Source organism: Gymnogyps californianus, chromosome 1 (genome assembly GCF_018139145.2).
Source record: "Gymnogyps californianus isolate 813 chromosome 1, ASM1813914v2, whole genome shotgun sequence".
Classification (NCBI taxonomy): domain Eukaryota; kingdom Metazoa; phylum Chordata; class Aves; order Accipitriformes; family Cathartidae; genus Gymnogyps; species Gymnogyps californianus.
In genome coordinates, this window is record NC_059471.1 from 212,166,374 (window position 1) to 212,193,616 (window position 27,243).

Sequence of the window (27,243 nt, forward strand, 5' to 3'; positions counted from 1 at the left end):
AAAACATTGGGAGAGGGGGGCTTTTGCCTACTTCAAACACTGTTCAGGATGAACTTCATTCCTGCAAGGGCCCTGGTCACAGTTACTGAAGCCCAGCAGTGAGAATACACATTTCTTGCCAGCAGACAGACATAATCCTCCCTCCCCACCCCCACCCCCTTTCCTCCTCCTTCACCCATGGTGTGACAGGATTGAGCTCTGGCTCACACACACATCCAACTGTAAAAAGAAAAGTTATTAAATTGATACTATCCATTTAAAAAGTCACTTCCCTCCTCCAAGAAAGGTGCATGCTACTGAGTGACAAAGAACAAAATTCCACCTCCGATCAGCCATCGTTTCATTGGTTTTATCCCAGTTTAATAGATGATTTATCAGATTTGTGCAAGACAGTTACCTCTAACACAAGAGAAAAAAAAATAAAATCACAGCAACATATACACACAAAACAAGATACAGAAAATAAAGCTAAATTTATATACAGGTTATTAGCAGCTAGACTCTTAACCTCATTTAGTACATGGCTTTACTTACTACAGTTTTAGGCACAGAGAAGAATTTACCAGTAGGATATTTGCTATAATGAAGGGCCACAGTGAATACCTCGTTCCAAGTCCTCACTGGGCAGAAATTGGTTTACCTAATGGAGATCTAACTCTCACTTCCCACCGGTTGAGGACGCAGCCCTGCACAAAGGAGGAAAGAACATGATCCATCTAATTCAGCATACTGCAACTTTATACTTTAGATATTAAACATCTTTTTTTTTTTTTTAAATAGGGTTATATTAGAGTTATTGAGCAGGACTGAATTTCAATGAAACAATTTGTGTCAGGGTTTTCCCCCCACTCCTGTTTGCTTAGCACAGACTCTCAGCTGTAAACAACTCAAAGAAGAGCTGGCAAGAAATGATGAGATGTGAAGATTGCTTTGTACACACTTCACATTTATAATGAAGAATTTGCTTTAACAGGATTTAAAAGCACAAAGGTCATGAAACATTTAAATTTACTTAGCAGGTTATGTTAATAAATTATGATGCATAATCCACATGTAGGACTCCATGCCAGGCTGCACTGAAGCAGGTGCTTGGATGTATTTTATGTGCTTGGATGTATTTTATGTGCTTCCTTGTATTTCTGATTTAGGACTACAGACTCAGAACCCAGCAAAATAAGTATGTGCTTTACTTGCAGCATACAAGCAGCCTTTTTTGTTTCAGCGGCACTTCTCACATTTGATTATGCATGCGTAAGTGCTTTGCCAGACTGAGGAATGGCCACGTATTTTAATTACTGATTGCTTATGTATAGTAAGCCTGTCACAATGAGGCACATGATCACTTACCCAGTGAAAAGGCTGAAAAGAATAACTACATAACAGAACCAGCCAGATACCATAACAACACAATTAAAAATTTAAGCAGCAAGCAGATAACTTAAAAAAAAAAACCAACACACAACAAAAAAAATTTTAACTTATGAGGCAGGTTGAGAATGACGCAAAGATTTTTTCCTTCACGACAGCTTCACTTACAAGTACAGCTCAGCAAGTTTGAAATACTTTATCACAAGAACTACAAACTTGTTCATCACAGTTATGTCAGAGCTCCTTGCTGAAGGGTGTGTCAGTTTCTATTATAGCCGCTCCCCTCCTCTTCTCCAAGGTTTATTACGCAGCTACTTGGCAAAAAGAGGGGGTTACTTGAGGCTTTAGAAAGTGCAGAGAGTAAGTGAGTTTTTCCCTTTAGAAAAAAAACAAAACACTGAGAACTCTTAAGCATGCAGGAATAACAAGAAATTTAGAGGGTCTGGAGTTTGGCATTTGATGTTAAAATGGCTATTCTTGATGTTTTCAGGTGTACAAGAAGGGAAGGGAGTTTTAATGTGGAAGAACAGCTTTGCCATATTAAAAAAAATCATACCAACACACAAATACATTTTGGGACCGTCTTTAAAAGCATGTCTATTGAACAAAGGCAAAATAACGCCAACCTGGACCATTCAGGAGTGACATGCTCTTACATAGAGCTCTCTCCTGTAACTCCACTTAGCCTGCAAGAATTTTGGCTGTAACTTCTGTTATGCATTGGCAGGGCAGAATCAAATAAGGCTGTGAACAGAGGATTATTAGGGCTGTGAAACTACAGGAAGATCAAATGACAGTTTTTAGAAGTAACAGAACTTACAACTATTCAGTGTAGTACAGCTATTGTTCAAAAAGTAACAGTTTCTTCACGGGAACCCTAATGTAAGCGATAAGACTTGTGACATAAGGTTCTCGCATTTGGTACAAAGTTAACTTGTTCCTATGGCTTCTCTGCTATAAGATCGTCACTGGTACAGAACAGTTGGGGTCACAGATTGTCAGGAGACTCTTTGGCTGTCAGTGCGAAAACTGCATGCATGGTGCATATCCTTGAGGCTTATCTGGTGCCTTTCACTGGACACGTAGGTTGCTAGAGCGTGACCAAGAAGCAGGTGGCTGGGAAGAAAGGCGAGACTGCAAGTGAAGCAGCAGAGTGATACAGTCACACACTCAAAGCTTGGGCCACTCTCTCGAGAGAAGGTCAAAACAGAAACCACCCTCTGTACAGTTTTGAGTCAAGTGGGCACAGAGCAAGGAAGCAGAAGACTCCACCACTGGTAGGGAACGAAGCCAAGCCAGATAATACAGACAACAAAAAGTCACGGAAGTGTGTCACGCTGGTCAGAAATTTCAGTTTTGACATTATCTCAAGCTCCCATGAACAGACACACACGTGTGGGCAAGACAAACGGAGCTCTCGGTTTTGGCTTCAGAATGGGCAAAGGGAAGATTTGCTATTCAGTTTGCTATGTACAACAATACTGCACTGTACACTTCATTAACATGCTGTCTGCTACAGTCCAGCATTACTTAAATAAAATTCCTCTTAGTCACAAAGAGCAACAGATGAATATCTCTGTAGGAAGGAGAGCTGAAGCCCACTGCTGTACATGACCGTACGTGCTGCCAGTCCTTCCGAGATAAACACGAGCAGTCATTCCACAGTGTCTAGTACCTCCTTAGCTTGCCTGAAGCAGAGAACTTCCCCTTTCTTCTTCCAATCTGTTTGATCCCAATCCTGTTGGGACTATTCTAGCACAAAGCCATGCTATGGCTTTCCCCCTGTTGCCACAATATTCCCATCTGAATTACGCAGTCTCTTTCAGTAGTCCCAGTTTCCGAAGTGCCTCTCTCCTAGCTTCTTCTGTTGAGCCACGGCCAGAAAACTTTACCGTTATCCCTTGGGATCGAAATCCTGAAGGCCTAGGCAGTGAACCTGATCTCCTCCTCATATCCAGGTTTAGACTAGGTTTATAATCATTAAAACTTTGTGCTGTGTTCTGCTGTGGGCTGCTGACCTTGTTAGCAGCAAGAACTACCTCTGGTTTGATTGTTACAGTTTTGCCCATAGGAAGGAAAGGGCTGGGCTTGCTTTTTAAAATCTCATGGATGTTTTGATATCCATTGGGAACACTGTCTGCCTGTTTGGGCTGCACATCAAGCTGCTGAGTGCTTGGGGCATGGTCTACTTGGTCCTGAGCTGGCTTTCCCTTAACTAGGCCAAGTTTTGTCAGGGCCTCGTATCGAGTTTGCTCAGAGGAGAGATCCCGTAAGGAAGAACTTCTGTTACGTGACAAGAAGTCATTTTTCTGCAGCTTCTCCTCCAGCTCAGCTGCCAGAAAAGCTCCTCCATTGATGTTGGCCAGCACCTGAGCTCTCCGCTCCTGGACATTAACTGCTGCTTTTGAAATAGTCTCATTGAATTCTTTGCCACTGACATTTGTTATGTTGATGTTGCTCGGGAACCGGTGCAGTTTGGGTGCAGGTGCAGGAGGATGCTTTGGAGCGGCAAAATAGTCACCATTGGCTACTGGGGTTTTCTTCCTGTCCGAATTCCCTTCCTTGAGAGCACCGGGGAAGCGCACCCTGCTCTCCATCTGCTGCTCAGACATCTTCTGGGCCATGACGAGTGGAGTGGGGACAGAACGAAGCAATTTTGGATGCTGCACTGGAGGAGGGGGTGGAAGAGGAAGAGGAAGCGTCTCAGACATCGATGGTGGTGGTACAGGGGGATGTGGGGGAAGGTCAGCAGGTACAGCTGGCTTAGGGCTCTCAGTTCTCCAGGTAGCATCCAACACTTAAAAGACAAAGCAGCAATGATGTCATTAAGTCTTCACACAGCAGAATACAAGGCTTTCTTTCACCTAGGATTAGCAAGCATCAGTACTCCCTTCCCCCAAACTTTCTAACTCAAACTCGGCGCACATTGCCAGAAGAAACTGTAACTGAACTCCTAGCAATGGCATCTTGTAGGCGATGCTATAGTTCAAATCACCATATTTACAACGCATTCACTGGAAGCCCTCTTTCTGCCATTCATTCACAATCTGAATGTTAGCTTCACTGTGTTTCAATGGCTTTTTCTATAAGAGTTTTGCAATTCTTATTTTTTATTGTAACAGCCAGGAGAGGACACATTACATCCCGCTGTATGTACTAGCTGATAAATCTGTTCTCCAAAAACAGAGAGAGCAAACTCTACAGGGTGAAGAAAACAACATGCCATACACTATCTTGTCACAAACTTATTGATAGGATCATGTGCCTTTCAGTCCCCCACAAAGTAACATTACAAATGATCTGCTATCTTAAAACTCTTCGAGAAAGTCTTAAGAGGTCTTAGAGAGAAGCAGAGCGTGAACACATTGATGAATACTAGTCTGCCTTGCTGCGATGACTCTGCATAATACTCAGTTCTGTTACAACTCAGTCACCAGGTAGGGGACTGAGATAGCAGTCCAACAACTTAATCATATGCATGACCCCCATGGCGGGGGGAAGTTATAGTAACAGCAAGAATTTCATAAATCCTAAGTCAAATTAAAATCATAGTCCTTAGAGCTCCTGTTGTGTAACCGATTTATCTTGAGGTAGTAAGGAAGGTACAGAATTTCTTTAGCTGTTTCTAATGAGAACTGGAATATGTCAAGGCTAGGTCAAAGGGAAAAACCACACTTTCAAGAAATACTACTACCTGGTTCGGTATCTCTGCTAGGAGGGCCTTCATGGTCGCTACTCTCAGGTGTTGACTGCACTAAATCGATGATATCTTCAGTCTCTGAATGACTGGACACATTTTCTTCTGTTGACCTTGGAGACTGAGAGTGGATGCCGCTGTCACGTAGGACCGGCTCCTCCAAGTCATCTTCTAAGGCATCTATGGTTTCCTCAAAGAACATGAGAACATCCTGCTCTTCGTGAGTTAAGTATTTCAAACTCTCATCATCCTATGGGGAAAAAAGCCAGAAAGGTTAACGCCCTGCAGGTGAGTACAGGTAAGTACACTGATAGCAAACTGTCATGGTTTAACCCCAGGCAGCAGCTAAGCACTACGCAGCCGCTCCCTCACTCCCTGCCCCCTCCCCCCGCAGCGGGATGGGGAGGAGAATCAGGAAAAAAGGTAAAACTCGTGGGTTCAGATAAGAACGGTTTAATAACTAAAGTAAAATATAATACTAACAATAATAGTAATGAAATATAATAACAATAGTAATGAAAAGGAATATAGCAAAAAGAGAGAGAAATTAGACCCCAGAAAAGACAAGTGATGCACAATGCAGTTGCTCACCACCCGCTGACCGATGCCAGAGCCACGATCTGCCCCTCCCGGCCAACTCCCCCCAGTTTATATACTGGGCATGACATTCCATGGTATGGAATACCCTTTGGCTAGTTCAGGTCAGCTGCCCTGGCTGTGCTCCCTCCCAGCTTCTTGCACACCTGCTTGCTGGCAGAGCATGGGAAACTGAAAAAGCCCTAACTTAGGATAAGCGCTACTTAGCAACAACTAAAACATCAGCCTGTTATCAACATTATTCTCACACTAAATCCAAAACACAGCACTGTACCAGCTACTAGGAAGAAAATTAACTCTATCCCAGCCAAAACCAGGACACAAACACAGTACCCCTTTTTGAAGACAGAAAGGGGCAGTATGAAACAGGCAGCAGTCACATCAGGAGCATCTCCTGCTTGCTGTTTCACCCCTTCCCACAGAGGCGTTCAGCCACTACAATGCAAAAGAAAAAAAAAAAAAGCCAGGAGTTTGCACGGCATTAGTTTTAACTGAAGAACAGCAACTGGTATTTCATCCTTTAAAGTACCTAACTTTAGTTCAGCAGACAAGTGTCCATTTGAGTGGGACAGAACAAATTGCTGAAAGATCATAAAAGCAGAGAAGGAAAAAAAAAAGCCCCCCCCCCCCGTGCCTTTACAAGGGTTAAGATGCTTCTTCAGGCTCCAAACTGGAGTAAGCTGTTTCAGTTGCTGTGTAAGGTTCAGGGACAAAGCATGGGGAGCAGCATGGGAGGGAAAAGGTGCATTGAGGACAGTCCAACAAACAAGCTGATTCCCTTTTTGCTCTAGACCAAAGTGGGACTTGGCTTCTAGAGGCAGAGCTGGAGCTGAAATCTGGCTCTACCACTGCAATCTGAGTTATCCAGAGTTATGTGGTAGATTACAAAGAAGTAATAATAAGGAGGGAGAGGGTTTCTAAAGATTTTACCTTTGAGTTGCAGAAAGGAAAAATTTAGAATAAATATGTAGATGTGTTCCCTAGCAGGAAAGTGCCTTGGGCTATTTTCTCCAGCAGGAAACAATCCCGTGGATTGTAGATCTCCTGCAGAGATCCAAGTAATCACTTGGATTATCCAGTCTCCATTTTCTATGAGTCACTGCTCTTGATTAACTTGATATTGCTTGATCTTGATTAATCTTGATATTAACTTGATTACCAATATTGCTATGAGAAGCTAGGCAGCAATGCGCAAACTCTTTTCCCTCCACCTACACCCTGGGAAACACTCACTTTTCCAGAAGCTTGCAGATGACAAAGAATTATTAGGAAAGGCACTACATTAAGACAATGGATACAGGAAAGACATTTCCCAAGAGAGCTGTATAAGTTCTGGAATGTAGCTAAGTATTGTTGAAAAGTAAGTGAGGTTTTCCCTTTTCTGGATTGAATTTCTCTCCCACCAGGCATATACTGGAAACTTTGCTGTCAGTAACTTAACAAGAAGGCACCAGCAAAGCAATACAAACATTTTCCTTTCTCATCTCTACTTTTCACTTCTCCAAGAACATCCGATTGTGCAGCAGGTAAGGTACCAAGGCTACTTCTCAATGGTGGATTGGCAGAATTCAGGTAAATACGTAGAGGTATGCAGTGCAAATATCCAAGGCGTAGACATGTTCTCGCTAGGGCAGCACAACTTGCTTCAAACTCACCATGCCTGTTCAGATCATCTTGCATTAGATTAGAAAAAACTGTGCGCAGCTCTACCTGTTAACTCCTTGCGCAAACAAAGGTTTTATCCCCATCCCCGGCATTAAAAATAAGAACAATGTACCTCTGTAGAAAAGTAATACCTATAAATTAAGAACTATGAAGTGCTGCATTGTACCAAGTGGCAGTTAGTCTCTAAGCACTGAAAACACTACAGATGAGAAAAGAAATGCTTTAGGGCTCTTAGTTGCCTTCTCCTGTGTGTTTATTTACAGGGAAAACGTTCTACAGGCCAGACGAAACACAGAAGACAGTCACGCTGCCTTTCAGCCACTCTTAGTTCAGACACTTGAGGACAGGTTTGCTTATCTGTGGCTGCAATCATGTGAACACAGCAGTCTTCAGTCACAGCTGGCACAGTTTTCTGTTAAAACAGAAGACTGAAGTCTTGCAGGGAAATACAAAGTTGGTTTCAACAAGAGGCTCGTGCTACAACTACATTTCTAGAGATTCAGATTTATCATCGTCAGGGTGAACATGGTTTGATGGCTGGGAGACACACACGGAGGTGTGGGTACTTGTAACTTAGTCTTACCATCCACAGTGTACTGTTAGAATAAGTAACTTACTCCAGCTTGCAGCAAAACTGCTATAAAAGCTTAAATTTGGATTCCATTTGCAATTGCCTATTTAAAGGACTAACTTCAAAGGCTGACGTATTCCACAGCTCGCACCCACCACATGGCAGAGCTCAGTTTTCAAAGGCCAAGGAAAGTTTTAGAGCTGCACTTGAAAAGTGAGAGACAGACAAGCCTTCTTTTTTTTTTTTTCCTTAATGGATGTTGCAATCTCCTTCCTTCCCCACCCAAATACTCATACAGCTGCTATGTCTAGTAGGCAAGAGAATGACAGGAAAGGAGCCGTTGTTAGGTAGGCCCTAGCTGGAGCTGAACAGGACTCCAAGAAGCTTTTGTTGTGAGTGAGCTCATTGCAAGAGCCAGACTTCCGCAGGCAAAGAAGAAAAGGGGGGTTGTGTTTAAGAAGTTCATAGTGGCAGCAGATCCGCACTGCGGTGCAGTACAGAAATGATTGCACCACACTGTTCATTTAAAAAAAAAAAAACCTGCTCCCACATGAGCTTAACTCATTTGATGAGGAGCTGAGCAAAACAGCATGTGAATTGGAGCAAAGACTTTCAGAAGCCCTTCCTTCCATCCATTTCTGTGCTGCAAGACTGAGCGCTTTTCCATGCCAGGTTAAGATTTGCAGGAGGATTGGTCAGCAGAGCTCTGCCTGACTTACCATCCCTCATGGATCTTGCTGAAATGAGCAGTTTCCCATTTGGTGAAGGATCTGAAATGACTAACCATCCGTTTGCAAATACATTTGTAATAAATGGCATACCTAGATTTGAAAGGACAACCTCATCTCAGTCACTTTGATCTCTTTCCTCATGCAGTTTTCCTTCAAGGTGACCAATGTCACATTTCCTCAGGGAAAAAAAGAAAAAAAAGACCAAAAAGAGACAGCAGCTCTAGGGATCAGGCAACATTATGGCAGGTCACCATACTGAGATGCAAGTCATCCAGCCTGGCTAGAAACTTGCTCAGGCAAGGCATGTTTCAGTTTGTGAGACAAGGAAATAATCCCATTTTAGACACACAAGCACAGTGAAGATAAACCTACTTAAGCTGGTCAAACCAAAGGAGCTCAGAGGTGTAAAGCAAGCAGTGACTTGCTTTACCACTAGTCTGAGAACAGTGGTGTATTATAAAATGCCCACTTGTATTACTTATATTACAGTAGAGCTTTCAGAAAGATGGGAGGAATTTTGTTGTGGTTAACTGATGCCAGTTTTAACTAAGGTTACCAAGTCTATTTCTAATTAGTTTATTTCTCACATATTCCAAGTACTGGAACAGTTCATATTCTTTCTGGGCTGGTTTTCTAGGCCTCCTGTCTCCTTGAACAATCTAGGTTTTTAACAGTCAAAGCAGAGTCTTTTCAGTTACTCGAGTTATTGCCTTCATACTTTCCACCAACTCCCTACTCTTAATACACAAACATGCCTCCCAAAACTGAATCTCACATACACCTAACACTACCGACTTTAAAGCTACTGTCAAAAGGCAGCCTAAATTTGAAACTTGAAAATTGTGCCTTAGCTGAGGATTAAGACGACTGCTTGGACAGAAGAAATTTGGGATGCAAACAGCTGAAATAGCTGAGTATGCTCAGCTGGCATTAATATTTTAGATCCCTGTGCAGACAAACATTGCCTGCTTATGCCAAACAGGAAAGAGTCTGTTGTGACGGTGTTTGGTATAAAAGAGGAAAAAAAGAAACAAGAAAAAAGAAAAGAAGAACAGAATCTGTTTTATAGAAAAGATCCCTTTCCTACATGTCCAGAACAGTGATTTAATATCAAAGGCCCACAATTTTTCATGTGCCTCTGAAGAAATTCTTAACATCACATCCAGATCTAGAATCCTAAGACCAGCACAGCTTTGACAGAAACAGTACAGCAGGGGAAATCCCAAGACATCTGCAGTGGTTAAAAAAAAAAAAAAAAAAAAATCATTCTTCTGAAAACTGACAGAGAACCAAACTTCAATTAGCAAAATACCAGGAGAACACCAGATTCAACTGATTTATCATCAACCACTTCACAGTGCCAAAGAATTAATAGGCACAGCTCCATGAGAGAGAAGTGACTGGATGCTTCTCAAAAAGCATGAAGGGAGCAAACTGTTCTAATATGTAGCAGAAAGAGACTGATGTAGCACCACTTAGGCCTCAGCCTGTTAATAACAAGGCAGGCAGTTCTACTTGTAAAAAGAAATGGGGGAAAAAAAGAAAGCCCTGCATGCAGGAACAGTATCAGAACAGGTACAAAAGCTTCAGCGCAGAAGAAAAAGGCAAGTACTTCTGATTATATTTACAGAAAAGGGAACCAGAATGGATTGCACCACTGTGTTGCTTAAGTTGGAAGCAAGTGAATTACAGATAAGAACAAGAACTACCACACAGGATCAGACCAAAAAAAAAAATCCATTTAGCTCGGTAGCCTGCCTTCAGCCACCAGTAATGCACAGGACAGGGGAACAGGACTGCTGTAAATTGGATGGATTTGTATTTTTCTTCCCTACATCCTTCCAGTTTCCAGCAATACATGGCTTAAGGACTTCCCAGTTGCATCCACATCTGTGTGCTTAATAGCCCTTAATGAGCTTTTCTAGCATGAATTCATCTTATTGTTTAAGCCCATTTAAATGGCTGGCATTCACAGCATTCTGCGGCAATGAGTTCCATAGTTTAATTGTGTGCTGTGTCAAAAAGTACTTCCTTTACAACCCACTATCTGATGATTTTGATAATACCATTTCATTTGGTGAAGAAGACTATAATATTGAATGTTGTTTTCTTCAGTTTATTAACATAATTGTACACATGTGCTTCATAATAGTTAGCAAAGCATATAATCAATAGGTCCTAAGTGAGGAAACAAATGATCTAGAAGAATTTAAAAAATAAACTAGATGAACTGAAGTCATAACCTGATTAAATTACTCCTAACCTACTTTTAAAAGGGCAAGCTAAAGCAATGCAAGAGCTACTTAAACTCTGAAGACATCTCTTTGGTTATCAAAGTTAGGCTGATCAGCTTATAATTTCTTCTTCCCTTTAATTTCTATGTTAGAACAACATTGAGAAAAATTGGGAGACATTTCAGGCAAAAGCCACTTAACACTTTTTACAAAAATCAAGTAATTTCACACCAATGTCATTTCTCATGACAGGGTTACTGACTTGGCCAACAGGCATAAGCACAAGATGCGATAAGCCTTGGTTTGCAGGCTTTATTACGTGGTCCCCCAAAAATACACTCAGAGATGAATAAGGAAACTATGCCTAGATGAAATTACTGCAAGGTACCTATGTAACTGGGGGGCAGGAGAGATTGTTATTTTTGAGAAGTAGCATGATGTATCATAAATTGAATAATGAAACAAGACAAGTCCTGAACAGATTTATCCCTACATCTCTATTATCTGATACTTCACTAACAACAGTAGACAGTTAACTTAGTATCTGTCGATGCTCTTACGCTGGAAGATGCTGCTGCAAGAACTAGGTAGGACAGTGAGACCTTCATGAACCATATAAGTGTGCTGGTAGTCCACAAGATGAAATTCAGTTGAACGCATGAATATAGAGTGATGCACAATGGCTAAGTGGCAATACAAGACAGAAAGATCTGCAGGTCAGTTTAAGTGCCATAAAGAGGAAAGAGAGTGCTGTTCAGGTACGCGAATGTCATTCTGGAGTATATTAACCAGGGTGATGAAATAACAGCACATCCTCATTCAGAACACAGAGTTCAGATTCAGTCGCTGAACTTTGGAAAGGATGCAGCCAAGCTGGACAGGGTCCAGAACAAAGCAAGGAGTGCTGAGAGTTTAGCTGCACAGGAAGGCTGGAAGAATGGACAACTCTATGTTTTAAAACAGGGAAGAATGGGTGGTAGGCAGATGCAGCCCTGTATGTATTTTAATGTATAGAACATTAACCGCTATGTGCACTGAAGGCAAGACAAGTTAAAATTGGCTTTCACATTACAGAAACTCTAATCCAAGTGTTCCTTGAAAAAGAAAATAGTGAGGTACAAAAACTGCTTTGGAAATTCAGGAATGCCTATCAGTGAGGGTTAAAGAGCAGAGCTGCCCACCTGCTGGAATAATCTTTATCTACCAGATCCCACTTTGAAGCAGAATGATGCAGTTTACATATCCTGAAGGCAATTTGTGCTCTATGCACATTCTCACTAGCACATTTTACAGCAAGGTTGTTCCTTGCTAGAAGTCAGGCTCTTTACCTTAGTTCTATACTCACAGTTCAAAGCAAGTGGTCCTCCAGCCCCTCTTCCTCCCTACTTCTTGTCCTGCCAGTAGGAACAATGACTCTTCTTTTTCTAAGGCATACTGCTTCCAAGTCATGCTAATATCAATTGAAAGTGGATGAGGCATAGCATAGCTCTCTCCACACCCTGTAAGGAATGGCTTCCACCTGTCCAAAGATAGCTGTATCCACAGAAAGTATCAAAGTCATAAAAATTCTTACCTTTTTTGTGTATTGTTATTTGGCAAAGCACTTGGACATGGTGAAAGACCTTGTAGTACAGTAAGGCCTGCAGAGTATCAGTATCAAGGGGGGAAAAAACACCTTAATTTTATGAAAGGAGTCTCTCAGGACTTTCCCTTGAATGTACCTGAAGTGCAGCTCAGCATCACAGGACTCTGCACACTCAAACTGTGAGGAAAAAAAGGTGGCAGTGGGCTAACGGACACACAATCTGTCCTTTTCCCGTAACTCCTAAAACCACACTGGAATCCCAGGACCTCTTCAGAGAGGCTAGGGCAAAAAGATAGTAACACAGTGCACTTAGAAAACCAGGTCTGTTGCATTTGAATTAGCTGTACTGATCCAAAAAGGATAAAGGTCATAGCAACTAATTTTTAGGCTCCAAGAGACATCATAACTACAAAACCACCAGGTCACCCCTGAGTTAAATGGCTGACTGGGTGAAATAAGATACTGAGCCAGCTCAGACTACTCACAAGATACTTGCTCTTCTTGTCTATCTAACCAATGTTCAAAATGTCACCTGTACTATACAAGGTGTCTGGTAGTGACAAACCATCTTCAGTGACTGGGTATCAAGTCTTGTTAGAGCCATAGAGGAAGCTTGTTTGAAGAAATAACAAAGGGAATAAGCAAGACATCTTTTTAGAATCATGGCCATCTGCCAATTTAAGTCACTTGATTAGTGACAAAAAGAAATACTCACTTGACCAAATTCTGGAGGTCACCACTGCCCCAAAAAGAGTGGTGATGAACTGCGGCATTAACCAATGATCTGTCTGAACTAAAGGCAAAAATAAAATAAAAAGCCCACAGCATGATCCATTGAGAGTAACAAGAACTCACTATGCCTCAAACCTATCACTCAGTAACACATGTTCAGATACAGAAGGTATAGTACTGAAATCGTATCAACAGAGCCAAGGCACTGACACAGCTTATTACTAGTGCAGTTCCAAGTAGCACAGCTCACTTTAGGTACAACCAGCACCTTCTGGTATGATTTTCGCAGGTGATACTATTGTCCTAGCATGTTATTCACACCTAGATACTAAAGCAGTTACTCATGGCTGAGAATAGATACACAGTACAATTACCAGAGTGAAGCGCTGAAAAAGAAGGATTGGCTTTAAGAAGTCGGTCTGCGCCTATTCAGTCAATGGAACAAGACAAATTGCTTCAAAAAAAGCTAGGACCTAGTTTTATCTCCGAATTAAGTGTCCTTAAATTGCTGCAACCGTATTTCACTGCAGGTTAATTCTTATACCACATATCAGAGAGCGTCATTCAAGAACGGGTTTTGGAAGTCAGAATTGCCAAGCAGAACAGAGTGTTTCTGTTTACCCTCCCCCTTGGATAGTGCAACTGATTCCATATATCAAGAAGGTACACTTGTCTCATGCTTCTGCCAAGCATATGTATGGATACCACCTTCATTAAAAAGAAACCAGAATATATTGTGCAAATTCATGTCCTCATATATAAGAACTTTTATGGTTATAAAAGTTGGTGAGATGAAAATACCACAGCAAACATTCCTCCCACATAAATGTGGGCTCTTGTCCTTGTCTTCAGCTGCTGTGATAGAGTTGGCAGCATAAATCCAGACCTGAACATCTATCATTTATATGGAAAATTCTATTGCAATCAAGACAGGGCATCAGCACCTTGCCTTCCATTTAAAAAAATAAATTCGGCTTTAAGGACTGCAATTGTCAAAGGTTAACTAAAAGCACCATTGTGTAGGTAAGAAGCTCAGAAATCTGGCAAAATTAAACTGAACTGACAACAGCTGACTGGTAAGAATCTCACACACAGAATTTTAAGACCTTTTTGGCACATGGCAATTCATGTCCATCTCCTAGTCATTCCTAAACCGACAACCAGTTCCACAGCAAATAGAGCACAGACACACAGTATGCAAGAACAGCCAACTGTCAGCCAAACCAGCTCTAAGCAGTCAACATAGGCTAAAGCCAGTTCAAGTGTTTGTCTCTATTATCACATACGCAGGTTTGTTTGAATTCCACAGATGCAACACAAAGGTTATATTTAGTGACTAATGTAGTTTGACACCGAGAAGCTTAAGAGCCTCATTTTTGTAATTGAGTAGGAAGAAACCTGCAGCAATACAGGCCTGTCATAAAAAGCACTGCTACACTTCTTTCCCTTGCAAGGCCATTAAAAAAAATTCAAGTCAACCTTGACCTTCCTTGTTACGTCTCTAGGTGAACAGGCCCAGAAAAGCGATAAATGAAGAGGCAGGTAAGTCTGTAGTTGCATCTGTTTCAGGGCTATGAAGGTCCAGTGTGCCTGAAAATCTGCCCCTTCCTTTCTCAGAATTGGTCTAATAAGAAATTATTTGTCTACACAAAGTTATCTATCCCCTCCTTCTCATTAGGCTATCAAAGCTTCTGCATCTTCTGAACTTTTATAACAAAACTACTGAAGCAAGAAGTTAAGGTCTCTAGGAGCATGCACCAGCAACTAGCTTTTTCTCTTGCAAATCCCCTGATCTGCTTAGTGGACTGTAAAAATCGTGCTTTTAATACATAGTTACACAAGGATATAGAAAAAGAAATATTTGAAGAATACTGCTCTTTATCCTGAGGATTTCTAAAGCCTGTTTCAGTGCTGAACAGACAAAAGGTATCAGCCAGTGGAACAATACTGTTTTCTTACATCAGATCACAAAAAGGAAAGACCTGAGCAGCACTAAACACTCGACTACTATTTACTCCATCACAATTGGCAGAATTTCCTTCACATTCGGTTCAACACAGACCCCTTCTCAAACTCCAAAACTGAAATTATGCCTGTATTGAAAAGAGTTTCCATTCCCCAACCTGTTATTCCACGCATGCTAGTTGTGAGCCTTATCGGACATGCTACCTACTATACTGCTAGAAGAACAGTCATGGAAGGGAACCTGTGGCACCAGAATTAAACTCGTTGGTACATGCTTCACTTTCTTCATGCACAAATTCAAATGTGACAAGCTAAAGGCTTCGGGAACTTCTTTTGCTGATGCACAGGTCTGATTGGAATTGCCTAAACCTGCAGCCAGCTTTTACTCCATCTATAAATTACTGCATTACAGAGTAGGAAGGGATTCCAATTCTAGCTGATGCATCATCATATGGGTTATCACATGGTAAGATCTAGTTAGACTAAGGGATTCTATGTCATTTTCTGACACAGCAGACTCAGGATGAGACTGTACAAACATACCGATTTATACATAGCCTCGTTATTCAATACTGATTTTTTTCAAATTACTAGTCTCATGCCTGCTACCACAGCTAAGACAAACCCATGGAAACATGGCCACTAGTTTGATAACCTGGAAAACTGGAGTCAGTCATGCATAAAATTAACTTGTAATTCTGCATAAAATTAAGTTGTAATTCTTTAACAAAGTGCAACTTCCACTGTAATTCTCCAAGATCCAATCAGTTTTCATATAATAAACAACATACTCTAAATACCTGAGTCCAAACGGTGTACTTGGCTACGCTCTTGACCTCCCCCATCCTGACCCTTCACAATTTTTTTCTAGCACAGATCAGAAACAGTTAAAGGACTGAATTTAGTAATACTTGTTTTGTGTTTTAACTAGCAACACAAGCTGAAGGATACAGTGTAGCATTAACAGAGTTGTATTTTCATTAGAAACAACCAAGAAGGAACATCTTTAGAATTACCTCCGGTTGCCAAAAAGCTCATGAAGTAGCACAAAAACACGGAGCATTTCTGAGGTATATAGATAAATACAGGTATCAACTTGCCAACTTATTTTCACCACTTATTCTTCCACAGAAAACTACTTCACTAAAAGGAAGCTAGCAGGGAGGGCAGAGGGAAAGATACAGAAAGCCTAATTCCATGTTTAAGGCAAGACAGAGATTTAGATTTCCATTTAGGGAAAGCACGTTTACCGGAGTGCTCTTTCCTCAATTAAAAATGGATGCTTTTCAAATGGTTGTGGTGATAAAAAGACTATGCAAGGAACCATATCTGCTTTCTAGGCTTAGCCTGTCACAGTACAAACAGTATTGTTGAGCTCATTGCCTGAATCATCCTACTAATTGGAAAAATGCAGAAGTACATCCTACTCCCTCAATTACTCACATACTATTTAAATGGCCACACACTCATATTCACTAATGTCAAGACAGCTTTGTTTATGGTGACATATTTGTTACTCATCTAATTATATGAAGGTGGAATAAGCCGAGACCTTCATTCAGTAGTGTCAACAAAGAGCTTAAGCAAGAAACAGTGTATAGAACCAACACTATCCTTAAGTTCCTTTATGAGCTACTTAAAGTGATGGCAGAGATGTGCACCACACACGGGTGGTTGCACTGAGTAGCCCAGCGTAACGCATGCTCCTTACTGCTGTTCCCGGTTCTCTGGGACGAATGGCGAGAGAGAAGCACTCTCCAAGCTCTCAGAGACAATCAGACCAGAATAACAAGCTGTTGTACCACATCAGAGTAGTTATTTCTGGCCTTTCAGTTCGTTAACAACCAAGACCACAAGCAACCATTTAGGATTAGAAATGGCAAAAATCAATGCTTAATAAAAAAAATCCTGTGATGTGAACAAAGCTACTCATGTAATTTGTATCACTAAGCATAAGGCTCATTAAACACTTACCAAGGCAAGATTTCTGCACCTAACTTGGCTGCCACGATTCTCCACACTGCCACCCCTCTCCATGCTCCCAGGTGCATGCTTTGGAGAGATTTCAGATGCCATTTCAGGAGAATCTGAGAGGAGGTTTCTAGGCATCACACTCTCTTGGCTTATCGATCCCGATGCAGCGTAGAATGCCATCAGCGTACTACGTAGGGCTGCTAGCTTTATTCATTTCTGAAAATAGAGAACAACATGTTACATTTAAATCTGGTTTTTAAAATACTGGAAAATAAATAGTAAAAAAGATCCCACACAAGTTAATAAAGGGCATATCTTCATGCTCTGGAACATGTCTACCACCTACAGGCACCTCTTAAAAAAAATTGGTCTTATTCTAAAAGGTGACTTTAAAAATCCAACATAGCAAGGTTCTGTACCCCATCTCATGTGCTTCCAAACCAGATGTCTACAGTTACAAGCATGGACCTTGCATACATACCTGTTCTACAGATTCAGTTTGTGTTTTCCATTATGACACAGCATTAACACTAATAAAATCCCATCGGCTGAGATACCAACTGACCCAGTTCCAATATCTTCATCTTTTATTAGCTTTTAGACAAGAATTCTATTTATTGGATCACATGAGGGAAAACAGAATCCAGTTCATTTCCTAACCCTGCCACAGTTAACTCGTGTGTTACTGAAGCAGCTCTATGCCAACTACTTCTGGTGAAAGATCCGTGAACAGAACTTAGTGCAATTTTTGCACCATTGCATTACCTAACAAAATTGCGTTTTAAAGCTTACAGAGCTTTTATTTCACTCAGCCATGAAGAAACAGTGCTTGTACATTTGGAAGACACTTACTGGAACAGACATATGCACCAGCACTTACCGGAACAAAAGCCCCCAGTTTTTTTAAGCCATCCTAGTGCTCAGTTCTGTAATACCTCTCTGAATTGTCATCATCTCCCAAAACACTCTGGCAGAATTTCTTCCTTCATTCTCAAAGTATCACAAAGACAAACGTCATCCTTGTGCACTAAGAGCACAAACAGGGTGTGGGTAAAAAGTAGAACCTAGCTCATTTCTTTCTCCTATATGTTAAAACATCCTTTGCAACAAGAAATTGCCTTGTTCTTTAACAGTCCATCTTTCCACTTACCCTGCCTGTGACCAGGAAACAGCAGTGACACATTCCTCAAAACAGTTGGTTCTGCGGTACCATGTTACATGCCACCAGCTGGGAACTGGATACCATTACCCTGACACTGTACAAATGAAATGAGATGGTCCTGCTTCCCAAGTGCTTCCCCCTTTATTATGGTTCAAGAGGTGACATGAGAAGCAAAGTTAAGTCTGCATTTCCAATTCAATTTGATTACTTCTCCTTCCTCCCTATCCCTGTCGGCTGAGGGCTGAGAAACCAGAGCCTCCTGGTAAGCTGATTAGTGTTTCATAGCAGTGAGATAACATCTGCCAATACTGAGCAACAATTCCATCCTGCTGATCATTTCCTCCCAGGAGAGGGCTATGACATTACCAGAGGTACGTATGAACACTCCCTCGTCTACGCCGGCACACCAGCATGTGTCCTGTGGGAAGGCTCCCACACAATGTAGCTAGGCTGAAGTCCAGCAAGTCTTGGAAGCACAGTCCACGTAAACAGAGCACTGGATTGCCACAATAAAAGCATCTGATAGCCTTTCTTATGAACATTAGGTCTAACGATTAAGATTTGGCCTTGCTTTTACATAAAAAGAACATTCTTCCTTTCTTCTACTAATAACATTAGCTATAAATAGATACAATGCATCCTCAGGATAATGGTCTTTAAGTGATGCCACAAAGGTAGAAACATGCTCTTGGTCCTGGTTTTCAGAATCACAAGAGAGGCAGATATGAGAGCACTGCAGCAGCTGCTGCACCTCTGGTTACCACATACCCAGGCTCAAACCAAAAAGCTACGCTGCAGAAAGCCTAACTAGAAAAGGGCAGCCGGAGTCTAGAACGTATCCTGCAACAGCAGCTCCATCTGCAACAAACCATGTGGCATTGAACAGCCACACACAAACACACATGAAAATATGTATCATTTTTAGAAGGCAACGTTATCAGTGAAAATCTTGACTCCTCTGAAATACTACACACAAACACACACAAAAGATACATATATCATTTTTAGAAGACAAGACTATCAGAGAAAATCTTGACACCTCTGAAATTCACAGAAAACTCCCACTGACTTCAGATTTCATCCCATGACTTTCAAGGTGATGTTCAGATGGAAAAGAGTATTTTTCTAAGGAGGGACTAGCAAGAGGTGAGTACGGACATCCAACTAAGGTGAGTATTACTTCTCATCAGCACTTTTAAGCTGCAGCATCAATTTTTATCCAAGTGTCCCCAGTATAAACTGGACATGCCACATTTGTTCAGTCCCTCAGTGATGTAGTATAGACAACTACTAGATTTCTAGAATTATACTCAAAACTGTTTGTGAACACTTTACGGACTACATTATGAGAGGTCACAGCTCCAGATTACAATAGATATCATAGACAAGACCCACATCTAAAGACTAACCAAATGAAGATTTTAATCCAAGTTACCAAGAAACCAATCAATGGGCCAAAACTTTGAGGGAGAAGAAAGTATTTAAGAGTACTGTTGTGCTTTCTCCAACAGCAAAACCTTAGCATAACCAGGTCTAAGCTTCATAGTGGGCTATCTGCATCCAGGGCAGCAGGAACACCCAGATTCAGTAGCAATAAACATTAAAGCCACAAGTTCTAAATAACAACAAATAACTCTGCTTGCAGCAAGCTCCTGTTACTCATTTTGGAGCTCAAGCTCAGATGTTTCACAAAGCTCCTGAACAATGAATAAAGGCAGTGACTGCGACCGGTTAAGAGAGCCGCCCACACAACATCAAGCAGCAAGCATTACGGCACTGGTTCTGCTTTTGTATTGTAAGCTGTGGCTTCTTTGGAGGTTTTACTCATTTCAGAAAAACTCAGGAGCGGGTGCAATAGCCTATGAGCCTGCAGAAAGGGGGTAGGGAGAAGATCTCGTTCCCTTCTTTCACATCATCTTTAACACTTCAAGGGTACATGTCAATAAGATCATAACCCATTTATATACATTATTTCTTCTCCACCTTTGCTGTGTTTTTTATGCTTTAAGGGAGAAATGCCTACATATTTGTACAGTGCCTAGTGCAGCCACAGCTGATGTGAGGTTGCCCGGCACTGCTGCAATACATACAGCATGCTTTACTGACAAATTCCCCTCCTAACCATGGCTAACACAGAAGTCCCTTCAGCCTTTTTATGTTCCCTCTATTAAGTGAAAGACTCTGTGGATTTAAGATAGAAATAGCCAAGAATCTAATGAATTTCAAGAAGACCCCACTGCCTGTTTCAGTAGGATTGCCTAGGTAACAAGCAAGGGTTCAAAAATAAGGTAACTATCCTCAGAGAGAGCAAGAACAGCAGGACGACAGGCAGCTGTTCCTCCTGGCCTTCAGGGTTGCATTAAATATGGAAGTTGCTCGCAACAGGATTTGTTGCTTGGTCTATTCAATGCATTGTAGTGGGAGGTTTTTTTGGCTTGGTTTAAGAAATGTGTGCCTGTACCATTAGGGATTAATTTAAAAAAAAAAAAATCATACCATGACACAAGAGTGTAGAAGTGTGACAGGAACAGTACTATTTGGAGAGAAGATCCCAAATATTAAACCAAAAAGGCATCTTAGGGTAGCTGTGATTCTATCAGCTGAAATGATCAGCTTGGTTACACTAGAGCTAGCCTTCATGAGATATTTAAAACAATACAATTCACATATCATGCATGTTTGTCAGAGGGTAATAGGAGGAAATTGAAATATTCTGAAGTTAACATTGAATTTTACCTCCAAAGATTTAATTTTGCTTTGACAGAGGCACACAATTCAGAGAGACTGTATTAAGTTGCCATCAAAGATAAGGTGCAGTCTGTCCTTTTAAAAAGGATATTATTATAGTCTTGCTGACTAAGATTACTTCTCCACTGAAGTTCAATGTTAGCATTTACAAGGGACTGTTTCTGTAGTAGCAGGAGATTGAAAAAATTGTTTATTAACAATCCTATTTGAAGACTAGCTTAACAGGCAAAAAGATCAATCCCACAAAAATAGAAGACATTTAGAGGCCAAAAGTCAACTGCTACATAAGCCAGGAGCCAAAAGCCAGCAAACAGACAGCATCATGCCATTTACTGCACGATATATTTAAGGTAAGTAGAGTCAACAATTTTTAGAAAGTTATCATACATTTTTAAAAGGGCACAATATCAGTCTCTCCCTCCCTTCACTATACATACAATTTCTAGAACACTCTTTGCATGAACCGTTTTTCTTAAGCTAGATTTCTAAGCCTAGACTGTACTCTGAGCATCACACACACTTTGCCTGTTCTTAAACTGCTATTTCTCAGTGATACAACTGAAACAGAGGAACTGGCCAGTGAACTTAAAGGTTTGTTTAATCTGTCAGCTATATACAGACATACCAATGCACGCACTCAGCTCTGCGCACACCGTCAGTCATCTTGCACCCCATGGCGGTGCTTGAGTTTGGAGAGTTAAGCATCTGGAAAAAACATCTGAAAGTACTCTGAGGTCATTTGAAGTGTTACGGTGGGACAGGTTTTATAAAAATGATGGTACAGGGGCAGACTATAGACCTGTATCTCTATTAGCCTCTGACAGTTAGCAGGAGATGCTGAGGCAAGAGTATGTAAAACAAGGCGAGCAGAGAGTAGGAATTCATTCAGATTCCTGCACGTTGTGGTCAGGAGACCACAGGGCTTCCCAAAACAGGCCAGGTATTTGTGTCCAATAACTTGATGAATTTTTCCTTGTATTAATTGCTCCTGCAACATACCTTTGAACTTGCTGTACAAGATCACAGCTAAACAAAACCAACTGGCCCATGACATGTCTTCCCTGAGCCACTGCTGTTACAGACTCCTCAAAACTAACTGATCCAGTATGGTGGACATATTTCCTCCTTATGAACAGAGCTATCAGCAAATGAATTCTTCCTGCTTCCTTCAGTATATGAAATACAGAGTAAACCCTTGAGCTTTAGAGGTAACCCATGTCCTACTCTTGTGATATACAGTAAGATTTAAGCTTTCTGGTAGAAGAACAGACTAAGTGACAGTACTGCCTACAAAGGAGAAACCTCACAGGCAAGTTGACTAACTCTAGGAGCACACAGGATGGCTGAAGAGGTATTGCTTTGAGCACATAAACCCCCCAGAATCAGACAGTGAATTTGTAAGCTGTTCTTATGGAAAGAGTCAAAACTGAAGTAACAATCAACGATGCTTGATGTTTAGGAACCAAGGTAAACCAAAACTGGCCAACATGGTTAAATTCTGACTTTTATTCTCCATATCATAAGTGTAGATGCTTATGATAATGTGCTAATGCATTTTACTATGATGTACTTTCCTTATCTGCTCATGAAAAATCCTGTCTGTCCAAAACAGTCATGGCTATTTAACATCCAGTAACCAGGAAATGTTCCTGCCCTTGTGTGGAGAGGGACTGTCACCATAGTACAGGCAGCCAAATAGAAATGCTGACCATTAAAAAAACAAAAACACCCCCCAAAAATACACCTCACCCCCCCACTCTATGACAGTATGGTCCTCTAAGCAAGAACCAGGCCAACAGCATTTTTATAGACACTCCCTTGGATATAAATTCTGATTGAGGTTTTTCAGAACGGGTGTCAAGTAAGTTTAAACAACGTTTAGCAAAGTGGGAACTCGGGATACTCTCATGGTAGCATGGCAGCCCAGGACAGACATGTAGCTACAACCAAAGTAATAAGAGTGTGCTAACAACCATGCGAGACTCCCAGAATTCAAGGGAATTTAATGCAAGTAACCCCAATATTTTGTTTTAAACTTTCTGGTTTCTGTGGTGCATTCGTGACAATTCCAACTTTCCTCTACAGGCTGGAGAGCTACAAAATCCGTTAGTTTTAAAACTAAAAACAAAGATTCTCTCAGTCCTCTAAATCTGGAAGCTGGAGCCTCAAGAAACACACTGAATGTCATTCATACAACTCACACTAGAATTTGCGAGAGCTGCCAACAGTGAAATAATTAATCCCGTGTACATAAGTTTTTAAAAGAACTAGATGGGCAAGGCACCAACTTAGTAAAACTTAAATCCAGCTGACATCACTAAGATATTTCATCACACACTTAAATGCTTTGGTGAATTGGATCTCAAATTAAATGTAGCAACCACTTAAAAAGAAAGGAAACAATCACAAACCAACATTTTCATCACCTAAGTAATAATTCAATTACTACACCGAATTCTCCAAATCATGCTTTGCTCAGAAACAATGCTTCAGGTCACACCTTTGAGCATGTTAATCCAAGCCTCAAGATACCAGAAAAAGAGCGTTCAATACTGTGCTTCATTCTTAACTGGTCTTTCTGGATTTTCAAGAACAGACTTATTCTTTAGAAACTTTGTTACCTACTGAAGACAACCAAGCCAACATAAGACAAGAGACCTTTTGCAAAAGCCTAGATCATCATTGCCTCATCATCCTCTCCGCAGCGTTTGGGAAATGCTGCTTCTTAAGACAGTGGAATAGCAATGCAGGATTTGATGATGCTAAGCACATTGGTTCACCCTCAAGATAGAATTTATCTGGGAAAAAACTGTGAAGCATGTTCTCATTTGTCTTTGCCTTATCCCTTGCAAGTAAACTGTTCCCAGTTCACTCCATCAACAACAGCTTCAGCTGAATCGTGTTGCCTAAAGCAAAGGCCAGTGGCAAAGGTTCATATACAACACTGTGGATTAAACCACTAGAGAAAGATCCCTGAAGTGCTCGCATTTCCCACGCATTTACAGCGACAGAATCCCTCCCTGCCCCAACTAAAAATAAAACTACAGCCAGTGACAAGTAGTTACTTTTCTTTAGATTAACATCTTATCATTATCCTGGGGTAAGGCTCTCACTGGTACTCTCCAGTTGAGATTTGATGACTAGTATCTGCTCAGTGGCAAAACTACATATGATACCCAGAGCCATCTAGTCCGGTACTATATGGAGCTTTAAACACATCCAGGTGATGGCTGAGGCCTCCTCTGACTTCACATGTCCTTATGCAAATTTCAACAAGGAAAGTGTCCGATTCTTTTGAAGTTATTCTTTTTAAATCTCCCCTGTTAACATGAGGGTTGTGCTATCTATGACAGCCAACAATTTAGAAACATGGAATGTACATAAACAATTTCAGGCACAGACACCTCCGTAATTAGTCAACTTCTGTCTTGCTACAGGTATAGCATCAATGGGGTTTAGGGTTTCATTATGTAACTACTGCTACAGTCATAGCAAAGGTGAACCAAATCCTGTTTTACAAAGTATTTAAGAACACAAGATAATTTTCAGCCCTAGTACAGCTGTGTCAGCCTCACAGCTGGATCTGAGGTTGCTTTCCTATGTTTCTTTTTGTGACTGCTGTGCTGGTATAGGGAGGAGGGCAGAAGACATCTGAAGCACAAAGCAGAGGTGTTTACTTTAAAAAGCAGCTAACTTAATGCACATTTCATTCCTATGTAAGTACAAAAAGGTCTGCCTGCCCAAGGCAAACAGAGCTGAAAACAGCACTGGCAAAACAGAGCAGTGAAGTCTTGCCCTGGACTTTCCTTGGGACAGGGATAATCAATACGCATCCAATTGAAAACGATATCTTTAAGCAGTTAGTTAAACTGGAAATTAAAGTTCCTTGCTTTTATTTTTTAATTAAAAAAATAAAAGGAGGACGGAGGACTTCATAACAGTATTTGACACAGCCTGTCTGGCTGGCTTTGAAAGCCACATTCATATGCTCATTTATTTTCATGCTCCAGTATTTTAGAAGGTCAGTCAGCCTGAGACTTGTCAACTGCTCAGCAGTTAAGTTGTGCCAGTTACTATATCCAACCAGCAAGCCCCTCTGCCAACATTCTTGGTTAATATTTCTCTCGGAGGCATGCAGAGAAAAAGCAGCTATGACCAACAGAAGGAGAAGAGTTTTACTATTGACAAAATAGAGAGACGTAATATCGAATCTCCCAACAGAGAGACGTAATATCGAATCTCCCAACAGAGAGACGTAATATCGAATCTCCCAACAGAGAGACGTAATATCGAATCTCCCAACAGAGAGACGTAATATCGAATCTCCCAACAGAGAGACGTAATATCGAATCTCCCTGTTCCTTTCCAATGTCAGGCATTACTTGTACTTCTAGTCATAAAACTTCATTTTACTCATTCACACTCCATTGTAAAAACCCCAAACAAATCCTTGGTAAGAAAGACATAGCTGAAAAAAAATCTATTCCATTTCTGAGAAATAATTAGTATCTTCATTTCTTGGAGACCTGAGTGAGCAGCTTTTTTTTTTTCCTTTTACTGTTTAAACACCAGCTCCCCCCTTATACAGCAGGAATTACCGCAAAGGAAGGAGAAAATGCCACAATCATTATTCTTTATAGTAGTACCTGTACAAGGAAGTCCATCTGCAATGCTGCATTAGTCAAGCATCTGTAGAAGGGTCTTAAAATAATACCTCTATTAGCCCAAGCCAGAAATTGCAAAAGCTTTTAAAACTAAGACTTATGCTTTAGGGTTTGGAAAGAAGTCTTTCCTTCTGTGCCCTTCATAAAAGGAAGGGGAAAGGAAATAACTGTTACTTACATTTCTGATACTTCTTGTAGTTTAAAATCCTTGCAAAATTTTTAGAAAGATAGACAACCTCCTCCAAATTTCTGTCCTATTTCATCTGCATGCTTGTTACCACAGGAATCATCTTTTGCTATATCCATGCACAGGACCAAGCACAACAGAGCTCCACTTTCAGCTACCTCCTCTCGGTGCCACACTAAAACAAAAACTATTCAGGAAACATGCCCTTGAGATCCTGGATTACTGAAAATCCCGAGAGTGTTTTTAAGGCTGTGGTTTCTCTTACACATACTAAACCTCGCCCAAACTACCTAAGATTACGATCTTAAGAAGCACCAGCCATCTCACACTTACCATCTCCAGATGGAAAAGGCACCTGACTGGGTAGGAAAAAAAAGTATTTTGAACTTGAATCTGCTACTGTTTAAGCCAACATTTTTTCCAATGGTAACATTAAATTGCAGACAGTCAGAAAACAATGAGGAGGAATAAGGCTGCTCTCCCCCATCACCCTTAGTCAGTCAGTAATACCATACATCCAAAGTTTAACAATGCACTGGTATGAAACCTTTCCTTAACTCTCTTTTCTTTTTTTTTTTTAAGTTGCCAATTATCACACACAAATTGTTACTAGACAGGATATGATGGGGAAGAACAAGAAATCCAAGGGGAAAAAAAAAAAAGAAAAACAATCCTTAACACAGCTCAATACTGGGAAACTAAGCCTCACATACAGCAGGGAAGCCGCCAGCTAATAGTTTTTCTCCTCCCCTCCTCCGTACACAAAACTAACCCCAGCCCAAAGCACCTCTCCGGGGCTGCTCCAGTCTCCCTTTCCTCGCTGACAACGCCGCGGGCAGGCCCCGCGCTGGAAGCGGGCAGCAGCCCGGCAGCGGGCAGCGCCCAGCCCGCCGCCCGAACCCCAGAGAACAGCGGGGCGAGAACCCGCGCAGCTACACGGAGCGGCCGCCGTCCCCAGTGCTGCTCGTGGAACCGCGGCAACTGGCGGGGGGGGGGGGGGGGGGAATTAAAAATCCATTAGAGAGTAATAAGACCGATATTCAACCATTCCTATCAAGGGCTGACAAACGCGCGGAGCACTCCGCGGCCTCTCCCCGAAGGGGCCGCTGAGGGAGACCGAGCCGGGGCAGGCGGAGCGGCGGGAGCTCATCGCCTCACGCCGGCGGCATCCCCTCGCCGCCAGCCCCCGCTCCCGGGAGGGGAGGACCGGAGCCGGGGACGGAGGGAGAAGCGAGGGTCCCCTCAGCCGGAGCACCGCGCAGGGCGAGAGGAGCCCTCTGAGGGGAGCCCGCACTCACCGGCCGCAGGGAGCAGTCCGCACCTCTCCCGGCAGGAGCGGTGGAGGGCAGAACGAGGAGCCGGA

The 27,243-nt window shown here is 41.6% G+C and overlaps 1 protein-coding gene across 2 annotated transcripts; it reads right to left on the bottom strand.

Annotated features, from left to right (window-relative positions):
• Positions 1-338: 338 nt before the first annotated feature.
• Positions 339-27,243, bottom strand: PROSER2 (proline and serine rich 2). 2 transcript variants are annotated; one of them, XM_050905031.1, is made up of 4 exons: positions 27,179-27,243; positions 17,120-17,335; positions 5,063-5,315; positions 339-4,165 (listed from the first exon to the last, which is right to left on the bottom strand). In XM_050905031.1, exons 2-4 carry the CDS (start codon positions 17,297-17,299, stop codon positions 3,177-3,179), a joined length of 1,422 nt encoding a protein of 473 aa, XP_050760988.1. In that variant the 5' UTR covers positions 17,300-17,335; positions 27,179-27,243; the 3' UTR covers positions 339-3,176. The 2 variants fall into 2 exon arrangements, with proteins under 2 accessions (XP_050760988.1, XP_050760907.1); XM_050904950.1 differs by having other exon boundaries at positions 5,060-5,315.

Coding starts and splice junctions, on each gene's coding strand:
- PROSER2 (XM_050904950.1), bottom strand. CDS start 17,299: ATGGCATTCTACGCTGCATCGGGATCGATAAGCCAAGAGAGTGTGATG. Junction 5,316..17,119: donor GGTGCAGAAATCTTGCCTTG/GTAAGTGTTTAA, acceptor TTTTCCCCATAG/GATGATGAGAGTTTGAAATA. Junction 4,166..5,059: donor CAGAGATACCGAACCAGGTA/GTAGTATTTCTT, acceptor TTGTCTTTTAAG/TGTTGGATGCTACCTGGAGA.